The sequence below is a fragment of the Rhodnius prolixus genome, unplaced genomic scaffold (assembly GCF_049639745.1).
Source record: "Rhodnius prolixus isolate KJV_2025 unplaced genomic scaffold, Rpr scaffold_2, whole genome shotgun sequence".
Taxonomy (NCBI): Eukaryota; Metazoa; Arthropoda; class Insecta; order Hemiptera; family Reduviidae; genus Rhodnius; species Rhodnius prolixus.
The window spans coordinates 53,581,917-53,600,050 of record NW_027411592.1 but is presented as its reverse complement, the minus strand read 5'-3'; the positions used below and the strand labels follow the sequence as shown (position 1 = coordinate 53,600,050).

Below are 18,134 nucleotides of genomic sequence, written 5' to 3'. Positions count from 1 at the left end.
TCCCTATTCAAAATCGTATAAGACTTTTAATAACAATTAAGAGAATTCGTACAATGGCCCAATAGATTGTTTAGTCCACTACATCCAAATGATTAACAATAGCTTGTTTAAACAATTCACAATCCGGAAGACATGCTAAAGTATACATCCGCCTTTAATCGAATATACAAAAGATTGATAAGTGTTTGGATACCAGTTAGATTAGAAGATGCTGTCCATATGGACCAATAAGAAATGCACTTGATTAAAAGAACAAAACAAAAAATAGGATGTAGAGACTCACAAGACTGTCTCTGATTAAATTTTTTCACGATTCAAAACTCTTACGTTTACCACAAAAATATCAAATTTATAAAATATATTTCTTCTTACTTGGAAGGGTCACTGCCTTCTCAATTTTCCAACTGAGGTTTCGAGGAACTATTAAGGTTTATTGCAGGATAGAGTTGTACTCTCTACACCCAACCCTATGGGGAGGACAATGGAAAATCTTGGATTTATGAAGGGTTTACACCCTTTGCTAAAACTGTCTCCAAGGGAAGGTAGCCCTTGGAGATGTAGTGTATATGTGCCTTGATGCGCTTGTTTACGTGAATATAGTGTAATTGTATTGTGTGTCGCCTGTTATATAGTGAAAGTAAATGGAGAACTGTGCTAGGAACACGTGGGATTGCTGTACCCAGACTCCATAGCGGCAAAAAACATACTTAATTCATTATTCATGTTACAGTGATTTTAGACCACATTGAAACGAATTTTTGAAACTCAAGGAACCTAAAAACTTCAAGTTCTTGGTAAAAAGAATCAAATTTAGACAAAAAAATATTCAGCAAGCCTAAAGTGCTATCAGTTACTTAAAACGACTTTTTATAGTACCGAGGAAATGATTAGGTCTTTAAAAAAATTGATTTAAGAATGTTAGTTTATTAGTACTGCAGAATCAAGAGCAGAAAGTAGGTCTGAATACAGAGAAACATTTAGAAAAAAAGAGATCTTAACTATTGAGGATGCATGGTGTACTGGATTTGGACATTACTTCAGCTACTTCTTGTACGGTGGAAGGAAACAATTACCTGTAAGCTTGACTACTATTGGTGAACATTGGGATGACTCATTCCGTACACTATGACTAGAAAGAGGACAAGAGAAGAGTAACCAAGCGAACAACAACAACACGGGAGCGTGAAGGAATAACAACCACACACACACTGTATACAAAGAACTACACTAACCGACAGAACACAAGAGAATGGTGGATGTTGGTCCCTCTCTTTGGAGAACTGTTGTCACACGCTGTTAAACGCATAAAATACAAACGACCTTTATCAAATTTCAAACTAGAAATATAAAAGGACACCAGTTTCTAGTTTTCTATTCAAACGAAATTTAACTTTATTTTATATATTTTATTATCATAGGTAATGCCACGTAGTGCTGATAATTTTTGTAGTAAACGTTAAATAGATTAAACGGCTCACTTTGTTCCCACGATAATTGCACGATTAGAATAGAATAGAATAGAATAGAAAAGAAATTTATTATTCTGGGACAATTGTCCCCTAAGAATAAATACAGGTACAAATAGAGGCCTTAATAGTTTGGCCTGTGATTATAGAGAAATTAAATAAATAAATAAATATTTACAAAAGTGAAAATGAAAGTAAAAATAAAATAATAAAACAGCAGAAATTAAGGAAATGAATTAAAACAATTAGAATTTCGGAGGAAGCTGAATAGAAAGGAGATAACTGAATAGACGGGATTTAAAGATGGATAGGGTAGGAGCATGGCGGACAGATGAAGGCAAGGAGTTCCATAGAGAGGTAGCACGTATGAGGAAGGACTTGTCAAAGGATGAGGTACGGTGAGAGGGAATATAAAGATCAGATGAGCGAGATCTAGTGTTACGGGAATGGATGGAGGATTTAAACTTAAGGAGTTGAAAAATATAGGAAGGCCTTTGAGACTGGATGACTTGAAAAAGGAAAGAAGCCAAAAAATATTGGCGGCGATAGACAGGAAAAAGCCACTTCAACTCATCGTAGCAGTGCGAAATGCGAGAGTCTCTGGAAATGCTGAAAATAAATCTTATGAAGCAGTTCATGAGGCGCTTAAGCTTAGCTTCAATATCACCAGATAGACCGCCATACACTAAACAACCATAGTCGAAATGGGGGAATATAAGAGAGGAAACTAGGAGTTTAATTGGAAAAAGGTGACGGGAACTATTAAACTGCTTAAGGATATGGATGGAACGGCGAGAGATTTGGGAAACATGGTTTTTCCAGGATAGGTTTTGATCGAAAGTGATACCAAGGTTTTTCACAGAGGGACAATATTTTATTGGGGTATTGTAAAGGAAAAGATTAGGAAGAGGAGCCAATGATTTAAGGAGTGGGTTGGAGCCAATAACAATAGCTTTGGTCTTTTCTACATTTAGGGTAAGCTTATTGTTCGTGGCCCATGCTGAGATGTTATTGAGGTCTTCTTGAAGTTTAAATACAGCTTCAAACAAATCCGACGGGGAAAAGGATATGTAAATCTGAAAATCATCAGCATAGAGGTGATACTGGGAATGAGAGATGGAAAGAGGAAGGTCATTGATGTAAATTGAGAAGAGGGTGGGAGATAGGGAAGAACCTTGAGGTACACCGCGTGACAAAGGAAGAAGTGAAGAAGGATTACTATCGGGAGTGACAACGAATTGGGAACGATTAGACAGGAAGGATTGGAACCAACGGAGGGTGCTATTGGAAAAAGAGAGGGATTGTAGTTTAGATAGCAGGATATGATGGTCAACGGTATCAAAGGCTTTGGAGAAGTCTAGGAGTATAAGGATGGTAAGTTTTTGGTCGTCAATAGCCGTCTGCAAGTCATGGGTAATTTTCAAGAGTGCAGAATGAGTGGAATAAGAAGGACGAAAGCCAGATTGGAGTGGATTAAGGAGATTGTTTTGTTCGAGGTAATTAGAAAGCTGGGATTGCACTAAACGTTCAAAGGGTTTGGAGAAATTTGATAAAATAGAGATGGGACGAAAATCAATAGGAGAGGTGGGATTTGAGATTTTATTTAGAGGACGGACTAGGGCTGTTTTCCAGCAGGATGGGAAAATAGAATTCTGAAGGGAGAAATTATAAATATGGTAAAGGACTGGCAATATCGCTGGGAGGCAGGCTTTAATTAATTTAACAGGAATGTTGTCAGGGCCATAGTCATTTGTACGGGATTTCAGAACTGAGGTTAGGAGATCTTCAGGAGTAATATGATGGAAAAAAAAATTGTTAGGATCAAAGGAGGGTAAAATGAGAGCAGGAACATTACAAGAGGCATTGGTTAAGAAGGAAGTGAAGTGGACGTTCAGGTCATCAGGAGATATTGAAATGGGGCAGGAGCGATTAGATCTACAGAGGGAAAGCTTACGAAGGATAGCCCATTTCGATTTGGAATCAGGAGCATTGGAGAGAGATAAGTGAATATGAAGGGATTTGGCTCGGCGGACAGAGGCCAGAGTAAGGTTACGCAGGAGCCTATACAGAGAGTAGTCATGAGGAGAACGCGTGCGTCTAAACCTCCTCCTGGCTGCCTCTCTTCTCCTCATCATGTCCTTGAGCTCCGGTATAAGCCAGGGTGCAGGAGGACGTCGAACATGACAGGTTTTAATGGGAGCATGGGAGTCTAAGATGTTAAGGAGGTGATGTGTTAGGATTTCAACCTTGGTATCAATAGAGTCGGTATAAAATAAAGTTTCGAAAGGAAGGGTTTCAAGGTCAGTTTTTAATGGTTCAAAACAGAGGGAATCAAGATGGCGAAAGGAAAAGGTCCTAGGAACAAAAGGTGGGGTATGTAAATTATAAGTTATTTGAATGAGATCGTGAGCGGATAGGAAAGATACAGGGAGCTGCGACGAGGACAGAAGTTTATCTTGGGAGTCTATAATGAAAAGGTCAAGCCAGGTATCGGAAGAATATGTGTGATGAGTAGGAGAGTAAGGAACTACATAAAGATTCAAGGAATAGAAAAGATTTGTAAGGTATAACATTTCAGTGGACTCGACAAGCAGATTGGAATTGAAATCGCCAGCAAGGATTATATGAGAGTAAGCAGGGACAAGCTCAAAGAGGAGAGATTCAAAGGATAGGTCAAAAGGAACTCGGGGGGGACGGTAAACAACAACAAAAAGGAGGGGAGAAGAAGAAAGAGGAGAAGATATTTCGACAAACATATATTCAGGTTGGTGGGATTCGGAGGAAGGGGAATGAGCAAGGAGTCTAGCCTTCAGGCTATCATGAACAAAGAGACCCACACCTCCACCGGTACGGTCTTCTCTGTCACAACGCAAGAAGGTGAAATTAGGAATGGAAACTTGCGAGGAAGGAATGTAGGGTTTAAGCCAGGTTTCGGAAACTGCTATAATGTGATAGAAATTATCAAGGAAATACTGTAGGAATTCATCATAATGTGCAAGGAGGGATTGAGCGTTGACGTGGCAGGAGGTCAGGGCATTAGTCATTTAAGGAGCAGGAAGGATATAAATCAAGAGGGAAAACTGCTGCTGTACAAAAAAGAAGTGTATCTTCCACTTGTTTGAAAAATGAAAAATTGAAAATGATAAAAAGAACATAATAATGACACCATTGTAAATAGAAAGGTTCAAAGAAAAAAATTGCACATATAATATAAGAATAAGAACAAAAAAACCAAATAAAAACTACTTTATCAAAGGAATAAAAGAAAATTAGGTCTGTAAATGAGATTAAATCTACTTGTTTGAAAATTGAAAAATTGAAAATGATAAAGAACAAAATGATTAAAACATCTTTGCTACAGCTGTCTATTCAAAAGGAAATTAACCGCAGAAACATTTATCGGAACCCAAGGTGTTTCCGTTGATAATATTACATTAGGATTACTTCTATTGAAATTAAATGGTGATCCAACCCAATTTGTGTTAAATAACCTTTCGCCAAACATTCTAAGGTTTTTAGAATACAATTCACGAAACATTCTCGGCTCTAGCCAAACTATTTTCCCATTCATGCCGAGTAAGAGCAGTAAAGAGTTGATCTCTTACTAAAAACACATTGTCATTGATTACTTTCTCTTGTCACGTCCATCTCTAGTGTTACACCTAACGTACAGTTTTCTCTGTAAATATTCCTTTTAATCAATACTATATCAAACTACAACTTCTTCAAGTGTTAAATAATTTGAATTTTTGATCTTTATTTTGAAAGTTACAACAACGCTTGATGCATTATTATTATTATTTTTAATTTTTTTTTTTTTGATGATTTAAGGCGCGTCAACATCTAAGGTTATTGGCCTCCGAACAGTGTACTCTCGCTACAGACAACACTGTCCATCACCGGACAGTGAGCTTTAAGAAGCTCCTAGGAAGAGAAAATCTAAGGGTCAGCAGCTGGATTCAAACCCGGGACCTCTGCGTGGAAGTCCAGTACGCTAACCGCATAGCTAATCCCTTCCTTAAGATGCATTATTGCTAAGTAATATTGTCAGTAAAGTAATCGCCTATTTTTTCAGGCGGGGCTTAACGTCCAACCACCAATTTAGGTGTCGCGGACGGAGGTGACAAGCAAGCATACATTATATTGTCAGTGTAACACACTCCACTAACTGAGCGAAGAAGGTACCTCCTAGTGATAAGTAAATTTCTAGGATTAACTACTCTCTTCAGAAGAGAGAAAATCCGCGAGGCCACTGGGCGTTTTTAATCGCCCCCTAGGAGGATGATCTGGAAATGTAAAGAAATAATACATGGTGGCTCTATGACTCCGTGAGGTTGTACAAGTTCTTGTGAGCGACTACGAGCAACCGGATTTACAAACTACAAAGTCTGTAGGAATGGTTAGATTTGAACCATAAAATGGAGACGTTAAGGATAATGTGGAGAATTTTCGACTGAAGAGATTGAATTCTTTAAAGAGTGAAGCGTTTCATTGATGTTTGACAGTTCAAAACGGTAAGTTAAGGTTGGTAAACAATAAATATGCGTACTATGACGGATAAAGTCAACTATATATTTAGTATACAGGGTGACCAAAGTTATATACTCCACCCACTTTTTTTTTTAACGGCGGGAAATTTCGAAAAAATAAAAAACACGTATTTAATCATTTTTAGTCTAGTTTATTTTCAGTGATTGACCCAGTTTTTTAAACCCCTGTATCTCGAGATACAGCATCCAACTTTTGTTTTTCAAATGGAACGTTATATTTTTTCTTCCATATTTTTATAGTATTTGAGCTCCTAAAAACAGCAAAAAAAAGTTTTTTGAAATCGGTTAGGTTTTTCAAAAGTTATGGTAATTTAAAATATGAAAAACAAATTTCAGTTTACTGTCAAAATTACGTAATTTTTTTTAAAGAATCTGTTCAAACTGGACACAACCAACGGATAGGCAAGCCAAAACTCTGGACTCCCACGCTTTGCATGTAGCAGCACTTATGGTGGCGAAGTCAAGATCTAGGCAGGCTAGAGTAATTCGACGTTTCAGATCTCCGACTGAAACCACGGGATTAAAGGATACTTTACACTTTATTTTTTTAGGAATCCCCACAAAAAATAATCCATTGGGGTTAAGTCCGGTGATCGAGGTGGCCATTGGATGGGACAATGAGTCCCTAAGCACTTATCATGGAAATTTCTGCCCAGCTAACCTCGAACCACTCTCGCCGGGCAACCATCTTGTTGAAAATACATATCTAGCCGACGTTGTAGATGAACATCTTCAAGCAGAACTGGCAAAATGTCTCTGAAAAAAAAGTTGGATACCATTCACCAGTTAAGTTCTCTCTGTAGAAGTATGGGCCGATTAGTTGATTTCCAATAACTTCACACCAAACGTTTGTAGAAAAAACAACCTGAACGTCGAATAACTCTAGCCTCCCAAGATCTTGATTTCACCACCATAAGTGCTGCTACAAGCAAAGCGTGGTAGCCCAGAGTTTTGGCTTGCCTGTCCGTTGGTTGTGCCCAGTTTGTAGATGAACATCTTCAAGCAGAACAGGCAAAATGTCTCTTAAAAAAAAGTTGGATACCATTCACCAGTTAAGTTCTCTCTGTAGAAGTATGGGCCGATTAGTTGATTTCCAATAACTTCACACCAAACGTTTGTAGAAAAAACAACCTGAACGTCGAATAACTCTAGCCTCCCAAGATCTTGATTTCACCACCATAAGTGCTGCTACAAGCAAAGCGTGGTAGCCCAGAGTTTTGGCTTGCCTGTCCGTTGGTTGTGCCCAGTTTGTAGATGAACATCTTCAAGCAGAACAGGCAAAATGTCTCTTAAAAAAAAGTTGGATACCATTCACCAGTTAAGTTCTCTCTGTAGAAGTATGGGCCGATTAGTTGATTTCCAATAACTTCACACCAAACGTTTGTAGAAAAAACAACCTGAACGTCGAATAACTCTAGCCTGCCTAGATCTTGACTTCGCCACCATAAGTGCTGCTACAAGCAAAGCGTGGGAGTCCAGAGTTTTGGCTTGCCTATCCGTTGGTTGTGCCCAGTTTGAACAGATTCTTAAACAAAATAACGCAATTTTGACAGTAAACTGAAATTTGTTTTCCATATTTTAAATTACCATAACTTCTGAAAAACCTAACCGATTTCAAAAAAAAATTTTTTGCTGTTTTTAGGAGCTCAAATACTATAAAAATATGGAAGAAAAAATATAACGTTCCATTTGAAAAACAAAAGTTGGATGCTGTATCTCGAGATACAGGGGTTTAAAAAACTGGGTCAATCACTGAAAATAAACTAGACTAAAAATGATTAAATACGTGTTTTTTATTTTTTCGAAATTTCCCGCCGTTAAAAAAAAAAGTGGGTGGAGCATATAACTCTGGTCACCCTGTACATACAGTAACTAAATACTGTATATCTAGTAAAACGTTAACCATAGATTGTTTTTGTACTAGTAAGCACAGTTTTAGAAAACAAAATGATGTAGATAAAATAGAGCAAATTTCAAAATAAATATATAAATAAATAAAATTAATAATAAATAAATAAATAAATAAATAGTAAAAGAAAAAGTTGTGCCAAAAAAACTATGATTTATCTAGTATTTATTTGATATGTATTCCTGGCCTTAATTCAAGAAAGCAAAACAGAATACATAAATTTCTTTCTGAAAAATGTATGTTTGGAATAAGAATGCAGATACATGGGCAGCTGTTATGTACAAACTCAAGATACAGAATCCCAGTTTTACGTCACCTCTTATCAATTGCTCATAGAAAGATTTGGTTTTCTTTGATTTCCCAATGTTAAATGGTTTTTTTTACCCCCCTGTGGGGGGAGGCTTAAAACCCCAGAATTGCACAAATATCTATCTCCCGGTGGCCCGTATTGTGCCAAGTGTAATCCATGTTATTCCAGGACCTGGACTAACAGGACCAGAGGATATGGCAGAGAGAGAGATGAATGATAGGATAATTAGAAACCTAATAAATGTACTAAGGATGGGTTTCACATCAATGGACTAAACAAAAAATTTGGACGCATCGACAAAAACTTCGTGTTGGTTACCTAACCTTTTTCTATTCCCCAGCAGAATTTAGATCAAGTTTTTGTTACATATTTACAAATTACTGCCATTAAACCAACTGTACAGAGAGAAATTAAAATTATTAAAATTTCTGTAAAGAGGATGCGAGATAGGCAGATAGAAATAAATGGGATACGCAATGATGAGGTTACCAATATCCATGAGCAAGATCTCTTGAGTATTAGGTACAATAACCTTCTGGGAAATAACCAGCAAAAAGTCAACAACATTTGAGCAAACCTTCCTGTAAGGGTAGTGAAACCCCACCACTCATCCACTCTAGCCAGAGGGAGAGAGTCAGCCCCCTTGGCACACAGAGCCCCCTTGGCACACAGAGAGGGGAGGCTCGGCGAAGGTATATAAGAACAAGAGGAAAGTCAAAGAGGAGATTCAGATTCAGTTCAATATTCAGTTCGAGGATTCAGTTCGAAGATTCGGTTCAAAGTCTTAGACTTCAATGGCACACAACGTTTAGCCACGTCAGTCAGTCTGTTCTGTTCTTGTAGTGTAAAGTATAGAGTCCTTGGCAGTCAGTCACATACAAATATAATATCTTATACCGATACTAAAAGTGTTATTTATCCATCAACAACCAACAACCTCTCTCCTCAGATGAGGGTAGTGAAACCCCACCACTCATCCACTCTAGCCAGAGGGAGAGAGTCAGCCCCCTTGGCACACAGAGCCCCCTTGGCACACAGAGAGGGGAGGCTCGGCGAAGGTATATAAGAACAAGAGGAAAGTCAAAGAGGAGATTCAGATTCAGTTCGATATTCAGTTCGAGGATTCAGTTCGAAGATTCGGTTCAAAGTCTTAGACTTCAATGGCACACAACGTTTAGCCACGTCAGTCAGTCTGTTCTGTTCTTGTAGTGTAAAGTATAGAGTCCTTGGCAGTCAGTCACATACAAATATAATATCTTATACCGATACTAAAAGTGTTATTTATCCATCAACATCCAACAACGTCTACAACCAACATCTCCTCAAAAACCATTACATTCCCAAAGGAAATCTCTTAATGCTTATGTTGGTTTCTAAGGCAACAAGCCTTGGATTTCTTGAGTTATTGTCAGTTCTTGTTGAGATAATCCAAATTAATATGAACTGTTGAGCTAATGGAGATTTTCCTATTTTTTCTCCTTTTCTTTGAGCCAGTATTCACACACAGATAACTTTATAAATTCACCCCCCCTTTTTGGGGGGAAGGGGCTCAAGATTTGGATCTCAAAATGAACATTTCTTCTGCTTATTTTTTTTTATGGTTTTAAGGCGCGTCAACATCTAAGGTTATTGGCGCTCGGAGCTTTTTTCAGCCGGCCTCCGGACAGTGAGCTGTAAGAAGCTCCTAGGTAGAGAAAATCTAAGGGTCAGCAACTGGATTCGAACCCGGGACCTTCTGCTTATTATCAAAAATTTAACACATCATCGCAATACCTTTTTTTTATCTGTTGTAGTAAATTGAAAGTAAATATTCTAGAATAATATTTGGAATAAAAGTTTCAAAATGAGGGTGGCTCTGTTCGCAAAGTTCGAAAAAAGAAAACTCGAATATGGAAAGTAATATTTCCTGTCAGACGGTGGAGGTGACCTCCAACAGAGAGATTGGAAAATTTATAGATCCACTTTTGCTTAGACTCTTTTTTTCCGAGCTTAGCAAAAATAGAATTTTCAACATTCATTTTCTTCCAGCAAAATTTCCTTTTTATACAAGAAAATATTAAATCTCTATAGAAGAAAGAAAATATGGGCATACAAAAACTCCTTACTTCAGTTACTAATATGGCCGAGCTGTATACTTAAAATAGAGTTCAAACAACAAACAGTTCAAAAAAGGAATAAACGCCTCTAGACTTATTTGTTATTTGTTGCCACAGTTACTTAACTCGCCGAGTGTGCAAGTTCATGAACCTTAGAGAACATTCATTCGCATGTACATGAACAAAGTAGGCGAATTATTTGTTCATTTTATTTATTTCTTAATTTTAAGATGCGTCAACAACTGAGGACATTGGCAGACGGAGCTGTTTACAGTAAGAAAGCCAGTAAGAGGTTCATAAATATGTTATAGAATTACAGGTTTGAAAGAAACAGTATAGCCTAGAAGTTTATAAATTGAAGAATAAGAGGAAATGGTGTATTCACATAAGTTTAGTTATCTCCAACAGCACGCTGCTGCAATACTACTTATCAGAGTAATTATTCAGGAAACGGTTTTACGATATTTACTCGACCTGATGATGTTGGTTTAGTTTCCGGTTGGCTAGCTTAGAACAAGAGCTCTGGAGTTTCGTAAGTTACCGAGAACAAGCCATTGTTGGTCTGCTTGAGACATGCAGTTTGCTTTTACTGCTTTTGTCTAACCACTCCCCCTATCAAACCCCCATAATGTACTTACATCATTCATTTTCTAAACTATCTGGTGATACACTGTTTCGCTAAAACGTTACTATTCCTTTTGATTTTTAAATTTGTTTAATTTAATGGATATTCAAATTAATTTTCCATTGTAACACTTCTTAAAAATATATTTTGAAGAATATAAAACTGATGCGTTAAGTTTATTTTCTATTTCTAGAAAATTAAACAGCAATTTTCTTTAAAAAAAAAATCTCGAGCAAACTGAGAAAAAAGTGAAAAATACATTGTGTTAAGTAATATAATCCGGAAAAAAAATATATTGATCACGTAAGTTGCAGTCAGGTCTTTTACAAGGGGAAAATCCAAATTTCTGTGTAAAATTCAAAATACAAAAAAATTAAAATGGTTCCAAGCTTTTAAAATGTATTTTAGAAAGTGTATGCATTTTTCATAATATATAGAACATCACTGTTGAAAGAATATTCATTTAAAAGTTATTTATTATTTATTTATTTATTTAAAAAGTATTTAAAAGTTATTTTCACAACAGATTAATCAAAAAATTAATTAATTTTTAACAAAAGAATTTTTAAAAATAATAATAAATATATTTTTTTAATTATAAACATTTTGAACAGTTTAAAAAATGAAAAGCAATGTTTCCATTGATTATTATAAAATGAATAGAAGTGAGAGTATATTTTTATTTTATTTTGGCTAGCCGTAGAGAAGAGAAGTAAGTAATTGTTACTGGACATCAATGGAAGACAACACAAAAGAAGATAGGAATTGACCTACATGATGGTTAAAGCCATAACACTACTCTATTTAAGTGCCCATCCATAATCAAACAACTTTTAAAAGTTTAAAAGTACTTATGAGTCAGTAAACGTATATCTAAATCATTTTTGATTAAATTAGTTTGTAAAATTGAGAAAATGCTTTGATTTTATGCTGTTCCAAAAATAAAAACAACATCAAAACGAAAATCCTAAAAAGAAGAAGTATTATAGCTAATTTTAGTCATCATTTTTTGCTAATATTTTGAAGCCAAACTTTCGACCCAGGGAACAGTTCATCTTCATGGCAGTGGAACATATGTTTTACAATGTACACTGATCTGTAATAAAAAAATTGTTCACAAAGATTATTTAACTTATTAACAATTGTAGTTAGTTTTACATTGTTTTACATCAAAGGTTGGTGAGCGTGTCTTTTCTCAAGAGTGTTTAGGTAAGTGAGGTACTGAACCAGAACATTTTCAAACCGATCACACTCAGTTAGTTAAACATTTAGGGCAGAAGAACACAACAACCTTTAATGTTAATAAAATAAAACAAATTATAATTGTTAATAAATTATAAGTTAAATACATTGTTGAAAACTACTTTAATATCAAATCAAAGTACTTTGCAATATGTTTTTTATAAAACATATTCCACAGCCCTAAAGATGAACCTAGTTCCAAGGTTGAAAACTTGGAAAAAAAATTAAATAAGTACAAACCAAAAAAATGACTGAAGCAATACCATTTCTTTCTTTAGGATTAAGAATCAGTAACCAAAAAAAATCAATACACTACAAAGAAAAACATAAATGGAAATATTGTTGCATTAAACTAATTAACGTCACCAATCAAGTAAACGGAACTTACCTTTCTTAATCTGAGTATCTCTTCTTCTCTGCTTTCTTCTGTGACAAGTGTGTGATCCTTGTTAGCCCAGGAATTTTCAGCCTGCTTCATTGCCGATTCCTAAAAATATTGCACAGCAGATGGTAAATGAAAAGAAATTGGGTATTCTGTAAATTATGAATGCAAGATTTTTTTTTAAAGCAATCTTAAAGAAAGTTGAGTTTTTAAGATGGCTGACGAATATGGATAAAAAGAAATCCCATTGTAAGGGCTGCCAAAAATAATTACAATCAGAAATTATGTAACTTCTTTGATTTTTTTTTTATATATAGATTTTTGGAAATAAAAGTCTATAGAATTATGTACTTATTATAAATTAAATTTAAAATGAACTACTGCTACTACTGTACACATAGATATTTAGCTTAGATATCAATATTACATGCTGCAATGTTAAATTTAGATAAGTCAGCTATGAAGTACGTTACTAATATAAAATTTATTGAATACCTTAAAAATGTATCAAAGTTTTCAAAATCTATGTCATTATCTTTTATAAAAATAATAACATCAAATTTGAATACCTGTATTTCACATTTCACTGTTCACTAGCGATTTTAGGACTACACTTACTGAGGTTACTGCCGACTAGGTTATTTGCTTTGAATACAACTTGTTGCAGTTATAACAGTTTTAAAATAATTTAATACTTTATTTTAGTTTCTGCGTCTAATTAATTTAAAAATAAAAATAAGTAAGCAATAATATTAAGAGCTGTACATTACTTTAATAATTTTTAATTTGGAAACTGAGTGAATCAATATGGCGTTACTAAATATATTCCCTATTTAAAAAGTAGACGTTGCCCCTCAATGAGGCTGCTTATTCAAACATCAATCATTACTTTAACATTAAAAAAGGATATTTGGGGGAGAAAAATTGTAATTATTTTCTCTCCCAGAACTCCGTAATTAAAATTTTTAAAAAAGATTAGAAAAAGCACGAACTAGCTTCTTAACGGTTAAATATAAATTGAACATTTTAGTTTTTCTTACTCACAGTGTAAGGAAATATAGCGTATAGAAATCGTGGAAATCCATTAACTGGCTTTCCTGGTCTTTTTTTTAGTTTACACAAAAAAAGCTACCATTTATTGACACTTTTTATTAGCAGAAGTTGAAAATATATATTTTTTGGAGGGTAATCACGAAATGTACTCAAAGAATTTTTAATTTTGTTTATTGGTTAGCTGGAAATAGGTCTTTACACAATTGGTTAATGAGTTTTTTCATTAATTTTTGAAATGCCTGATATTAAAATTTGACTTAAATGGGTTCTGGGAGACTAGAAGCACATAAAACTGAAAGGACACTTCTTTCCATGTATCATGGCCACCTACATGTAGTTTCTGCAAGAGTAATTTACTTCAAACCTGCAACACCTAGTAAATAGCAATTGTTAAGCCTAGTTATAATGGTATTTAAACGATTTGTTCAATTCTAAAAGTAATTATACTCTTTCTTATACTTTAATAAACTGTGCATTTTCCACTATAAGTGAATTTAAGAGCAAACAGTCTTTAAGCCAACTAAAACAAGACCACAAAAACAATAAATAAATAAATAAATAAGCCAACTAAATAATAAAAATTGCAAATTAGAAACATGAGATTGAAGAAAAGGTTCTGTTTGGAATTCTCATCAGAAAATCCTACGAGAATTTTCTCCCGACATGAATCTACACGGAGTAAATACTGAAACACTTGTTCTTCCTTAATTCAAACTTTCTACCATAATTTGAAAGTGACCTGAGTCTTCAAATTCGTAATTTCTGAATCAAGTTGGATTCCTCCTTGGCCAAGATTTTTCATTTTAATTTCTTCTCTTTAAAATGAAAGAAAACAATCTCTACTTACTGTTATAGTAATAATAATAATGAAACCATTTAATAACATTAGAGATTCTTTGTATTTTGTTAACGACTTTGGAGAGCATAAATTTTAATTGAATCTAATTTAATCATAACACATTGCATCCCTTTAAAAAGCTTTTGCAAAATCGAGGGCCTACGATAACTTTTCCAAGGCGATCATAAAAATGAGGGGCTTACGATACAAAACCTAAACTTATTTGAAACTACATATTTAACATAAAAATCTGAAGTTAGGTAAGATGTAATGTGAATAACTGAGGAAGCCTCAAATTTTTTTAGAACAATTTCTAAACCTAAACATTAAAGGTTACCTTAAAATAATAAGGTATGAGTTTTAAACTGTCAAGATCTTATTTATTTATTTAACTTTTTTATTCACAGATACGTGACAGTTGACTTTTAAACCCTCTTCTTTTTCAAACCATACTAGGCAAAGAAGTCTACTGCACATTGTAAAATAAAAGTAGTCTTAGCAGTATACTAAGAAAATGGCAGGGCTATATTACTAATATTAAAAAATTAATGCATGAATCTCTAAGATTAGCATGCTATTTTGTAAAATAGTTATATGAAGGCTTTTCAAATTTATCAATGCAACCTCACTGTTGGTTATTACTAATGTAATCATAAATAACTTATTTCACTCACTTGCTTCATTTTCCAAAATTTGATGGCATCATTAGTTCTATTTCTTCTGAATGAATAATCCCTTGGAAATGATGGATCATAAGTTGGCAAAGCAGGAACACTTCTACGAGGTTTCCTGGGGGTACTAGTCTGAATTCTCGACATAATATCTGGCTCACTCTCTTCTGAAATAGTAGCTCCATCGTCCAAGTATACATAATCCAAAGATTTACTTTGCGAAGTATTCGTTAAGGCCATCGATCTAGCAAACGAACTTTTAAAATAGTTATTCGATGATTCTAAAGATAAATCAAAATTTGCCACACTTCCGTTTTCCATATCCGAAATTTTTTGCCGAGAACCACAAAATTTATAACAAACCAAATATCAGAACATATCACACTATCGTATTTTACAGTTCAAATTACAAAATCAAATTCCATGTGGCTATTATTTAACACGAAAATTACTACCGTCACTAATCAATGGGTCTTCACATCCGTAACACTGGGCACAAACTGAAGTTCAAACACAGCAGAGGTATGGCCACCGGCTGTTTTAACGGTTTCTTAGTTCCAAAAACTGCTATAGGTAGCACCACTAATAAGGCACAGAATTCAACCTGATTTGATTTCTTTAATTAAATGAGTTGAAAAATTCAATGTTGGAAGAAAAAATTATTAAAATAAATTATAATATTTTAGTATTAATTGTACACATGATCTTTCTTATACATTAATAAACTGTGCATTCCCCACTATAAGAGAATTTAAGAACGAATAGTCTTTAAGCCAACTAAAACAAGACCACAAATACAAAAAATAAATAAATATCATTTTTTTGTGAATCACCACTTCCAAAACTAGTCAACCTAAAGGGTATAATATTAGCTTAGCATAGAAATAAAAAATTAGTAACCTAAACTAGGAAATTCTAGCAAAACTGCTGATCACTTTTATATTTCCACATTCTCTGAATCTCCAAACCAAAACTAGCCAACCTAAAGGGTATAATATTAGCTTAGCATAGGTATACTATGTTACAATCAAAAAATTAGGAAATTCCAGAAAAACTTCGGAAGATTCTATATTTTTCCAATTTTTCTGAATCTGTACGTCCAAAACTAGCAAATCTTAAGGGTATAACATAAACCCAGCATAGAAATACAATATTAGAAATAAAAAATTAGGAAATTTCAACCAAACTATAATAGTAAAGATTTTGCAATTTCCAATCTTTTCTCAATCTTCTCGACCAAAACTACCCTATCAAAAGGGTATTACATTAGTTTAAAAAAGACGTACAATGTTAGAGAAAACAAATTAAGGAAAATCCAGCAAAACTAAGAATGATTTTGTATTTTTCCAATTTTTAAGATTCTCTATAGCCAAAACCAGCAGACCAAGTGTGTATAATATACCCATGGCAGGGCCGGATTTTCCTATAGGCTAACTAGGCTTCAGTTTAGGGCCTTAAGATCAATAGGGGCCTACATTCAAATTGTTAGAAAAATTAAAAGTACACTCTTCTAAAAAACAGTGAACACTAAAACGCTGTTTTAGTGCTGTATCACCGTAGTAATATATTTCATTTTCACTCATGTAATTTACAAACTAAAAAATGGGAGGGTAAACGGCCTCACAAGTGGAATAGCCAAGGACCTCTTTTCATCTAAATCCGGCCCTGCGCCTACACTAGATTGTACATCATGGGTCAAACTATTTGGACAACTAAGAAGTAAAAACTACTGGAAAAAGCAGGAATTTCTTCATAATTTCACAAGAACGCTGTTGTTTTTGTACTTGATAGTTAAGATTAAGGCCTACCCTAGATTGTACATCATAGGTCGATCCATTTGGAAAACTAAGAAGTAAAAACTAGTGGAAAAAGCTGGAATTTCTTCTTAATTTCACAGGAACGCTGTTGTTTTTGTACTTGATAGTTAAGATTAAGGCCTACCCAAGATTGTGCATCATAGGTCGATCTAATTGGGCAACTAAGAAATAAAAACTACAGGAAAAAGTTGGAACTTCTTCCTAATTTCACAGGAAAGCTGCTGTTTTAGTACTTGATAGTTAAGATTAAGGCCTACCCTAGATTGTGCATCATGGGTCGATCTATTTGGACAAGTAAGAAGTAAAAACTACTGGAAAAAGCTGGAATTTCTTCATAATTTCTTAGGAACGCTGTTGTTTTTGTACTTGATGGTTAAGATGAAGGCTTACCCTAGATTGTGCATCATGGGTCGATCTATTTGGACAACTCAGAAGTAAAAACTGCTGGAAAAAATGGAAATCTTCCCCTTAATTCACAGGAAGGCTGCAGTTCTTGAACTTCATAGTTAATATTATGGCCTACCCTACGTTGTGCATTATAAGCCGATGTATTTTGAAAGCACAGAAGGAAAAACTAATGGAAAAAGTCGGAATTTCTTCCTAATTTCACAGGAAGGCTGCAGTTTTTGTACTTGATAGATAACATTAAGGCCTACGCTAGATTGTGCATCATGTGTCGATCTATTTTAAAAAGGCAGAAGTAAAAACTACTGGATAAAGTGGAAATCTTTTCCTTATTTCATAGGAAGGCTGCTCTTTTTGCACTTGATAGTTAATAAGTACTTCGTAGTTACCCAGGGCCGGATTTCCCTTTAGGCTACCTAGGTTTCAGCCTAGGGCCTAAAGATCAAGAGGGCCCTACATTCAACTTGTTAGCAAAATTAAAAGTACACTCTACTAAAAAAGAGTGAACACTAAAACGCTGTTTTAGTGATGTATCGCCGTAGTGATATATTACATTTTCTCTCATGTAATTTACAAACCAAAAAATGAAAGGTGAATAGCCCTCACAAGTGCAAAAGACTAGGGCCTCTTTACATCTAAATCCCGCCTTGGGAATAGGCCTTAATCTAAACTATCAAATACAAAAACAACAGCCTTCCTATGAAATAAGGAAAAGATTTCCACTTTTACAGTAATTTTAACTTCTCACATGTCCAAATAGATCGACCCAA

General features: G+C 34.6%; 1 protein-coding gene across 6 annotated transcripts in view; it reads right to left on the bottom strand.

Annotated features, from left to right (window-relative positions):
- Positions 1 to 15,663, bottom strand: part of LOC141448535 (uncharacterized) — a 261,469-nt gene extending 245,806 nt beyond the window's left edge. For 4 of the 6 annotated variants that reach the window (XM_074116932.1, XM_074116934.1, XM_074116930.1 and 1 more), the window contains exons 1-2: positions 15,146 to 15,663; positions 12,587 to 12,685 (exon numbers count right to left, since the gene is read on the bottom strand). In XM_074116932.1, coding sequence (XP_073973033.1) covers positions 12,587 to 12,685; positions 15,146 to 15,463 — 417 coding nt within the window. In that variant the 5' untranslated portion in view covers positions 15,464 to 15,663. Of the gene's footprint in view, positions 1 to 12,586; positions 12,686 to 13,075; positions 13,250 to 15,145 lie in introns of those variants that run through there. The other 2 variants (XM_074116936.1, XM_074116935.1) reach the window with 2 other exon arrangements.
- Positions 15,664 to 18,134: the final 2,471 nt, after the last annotated feature.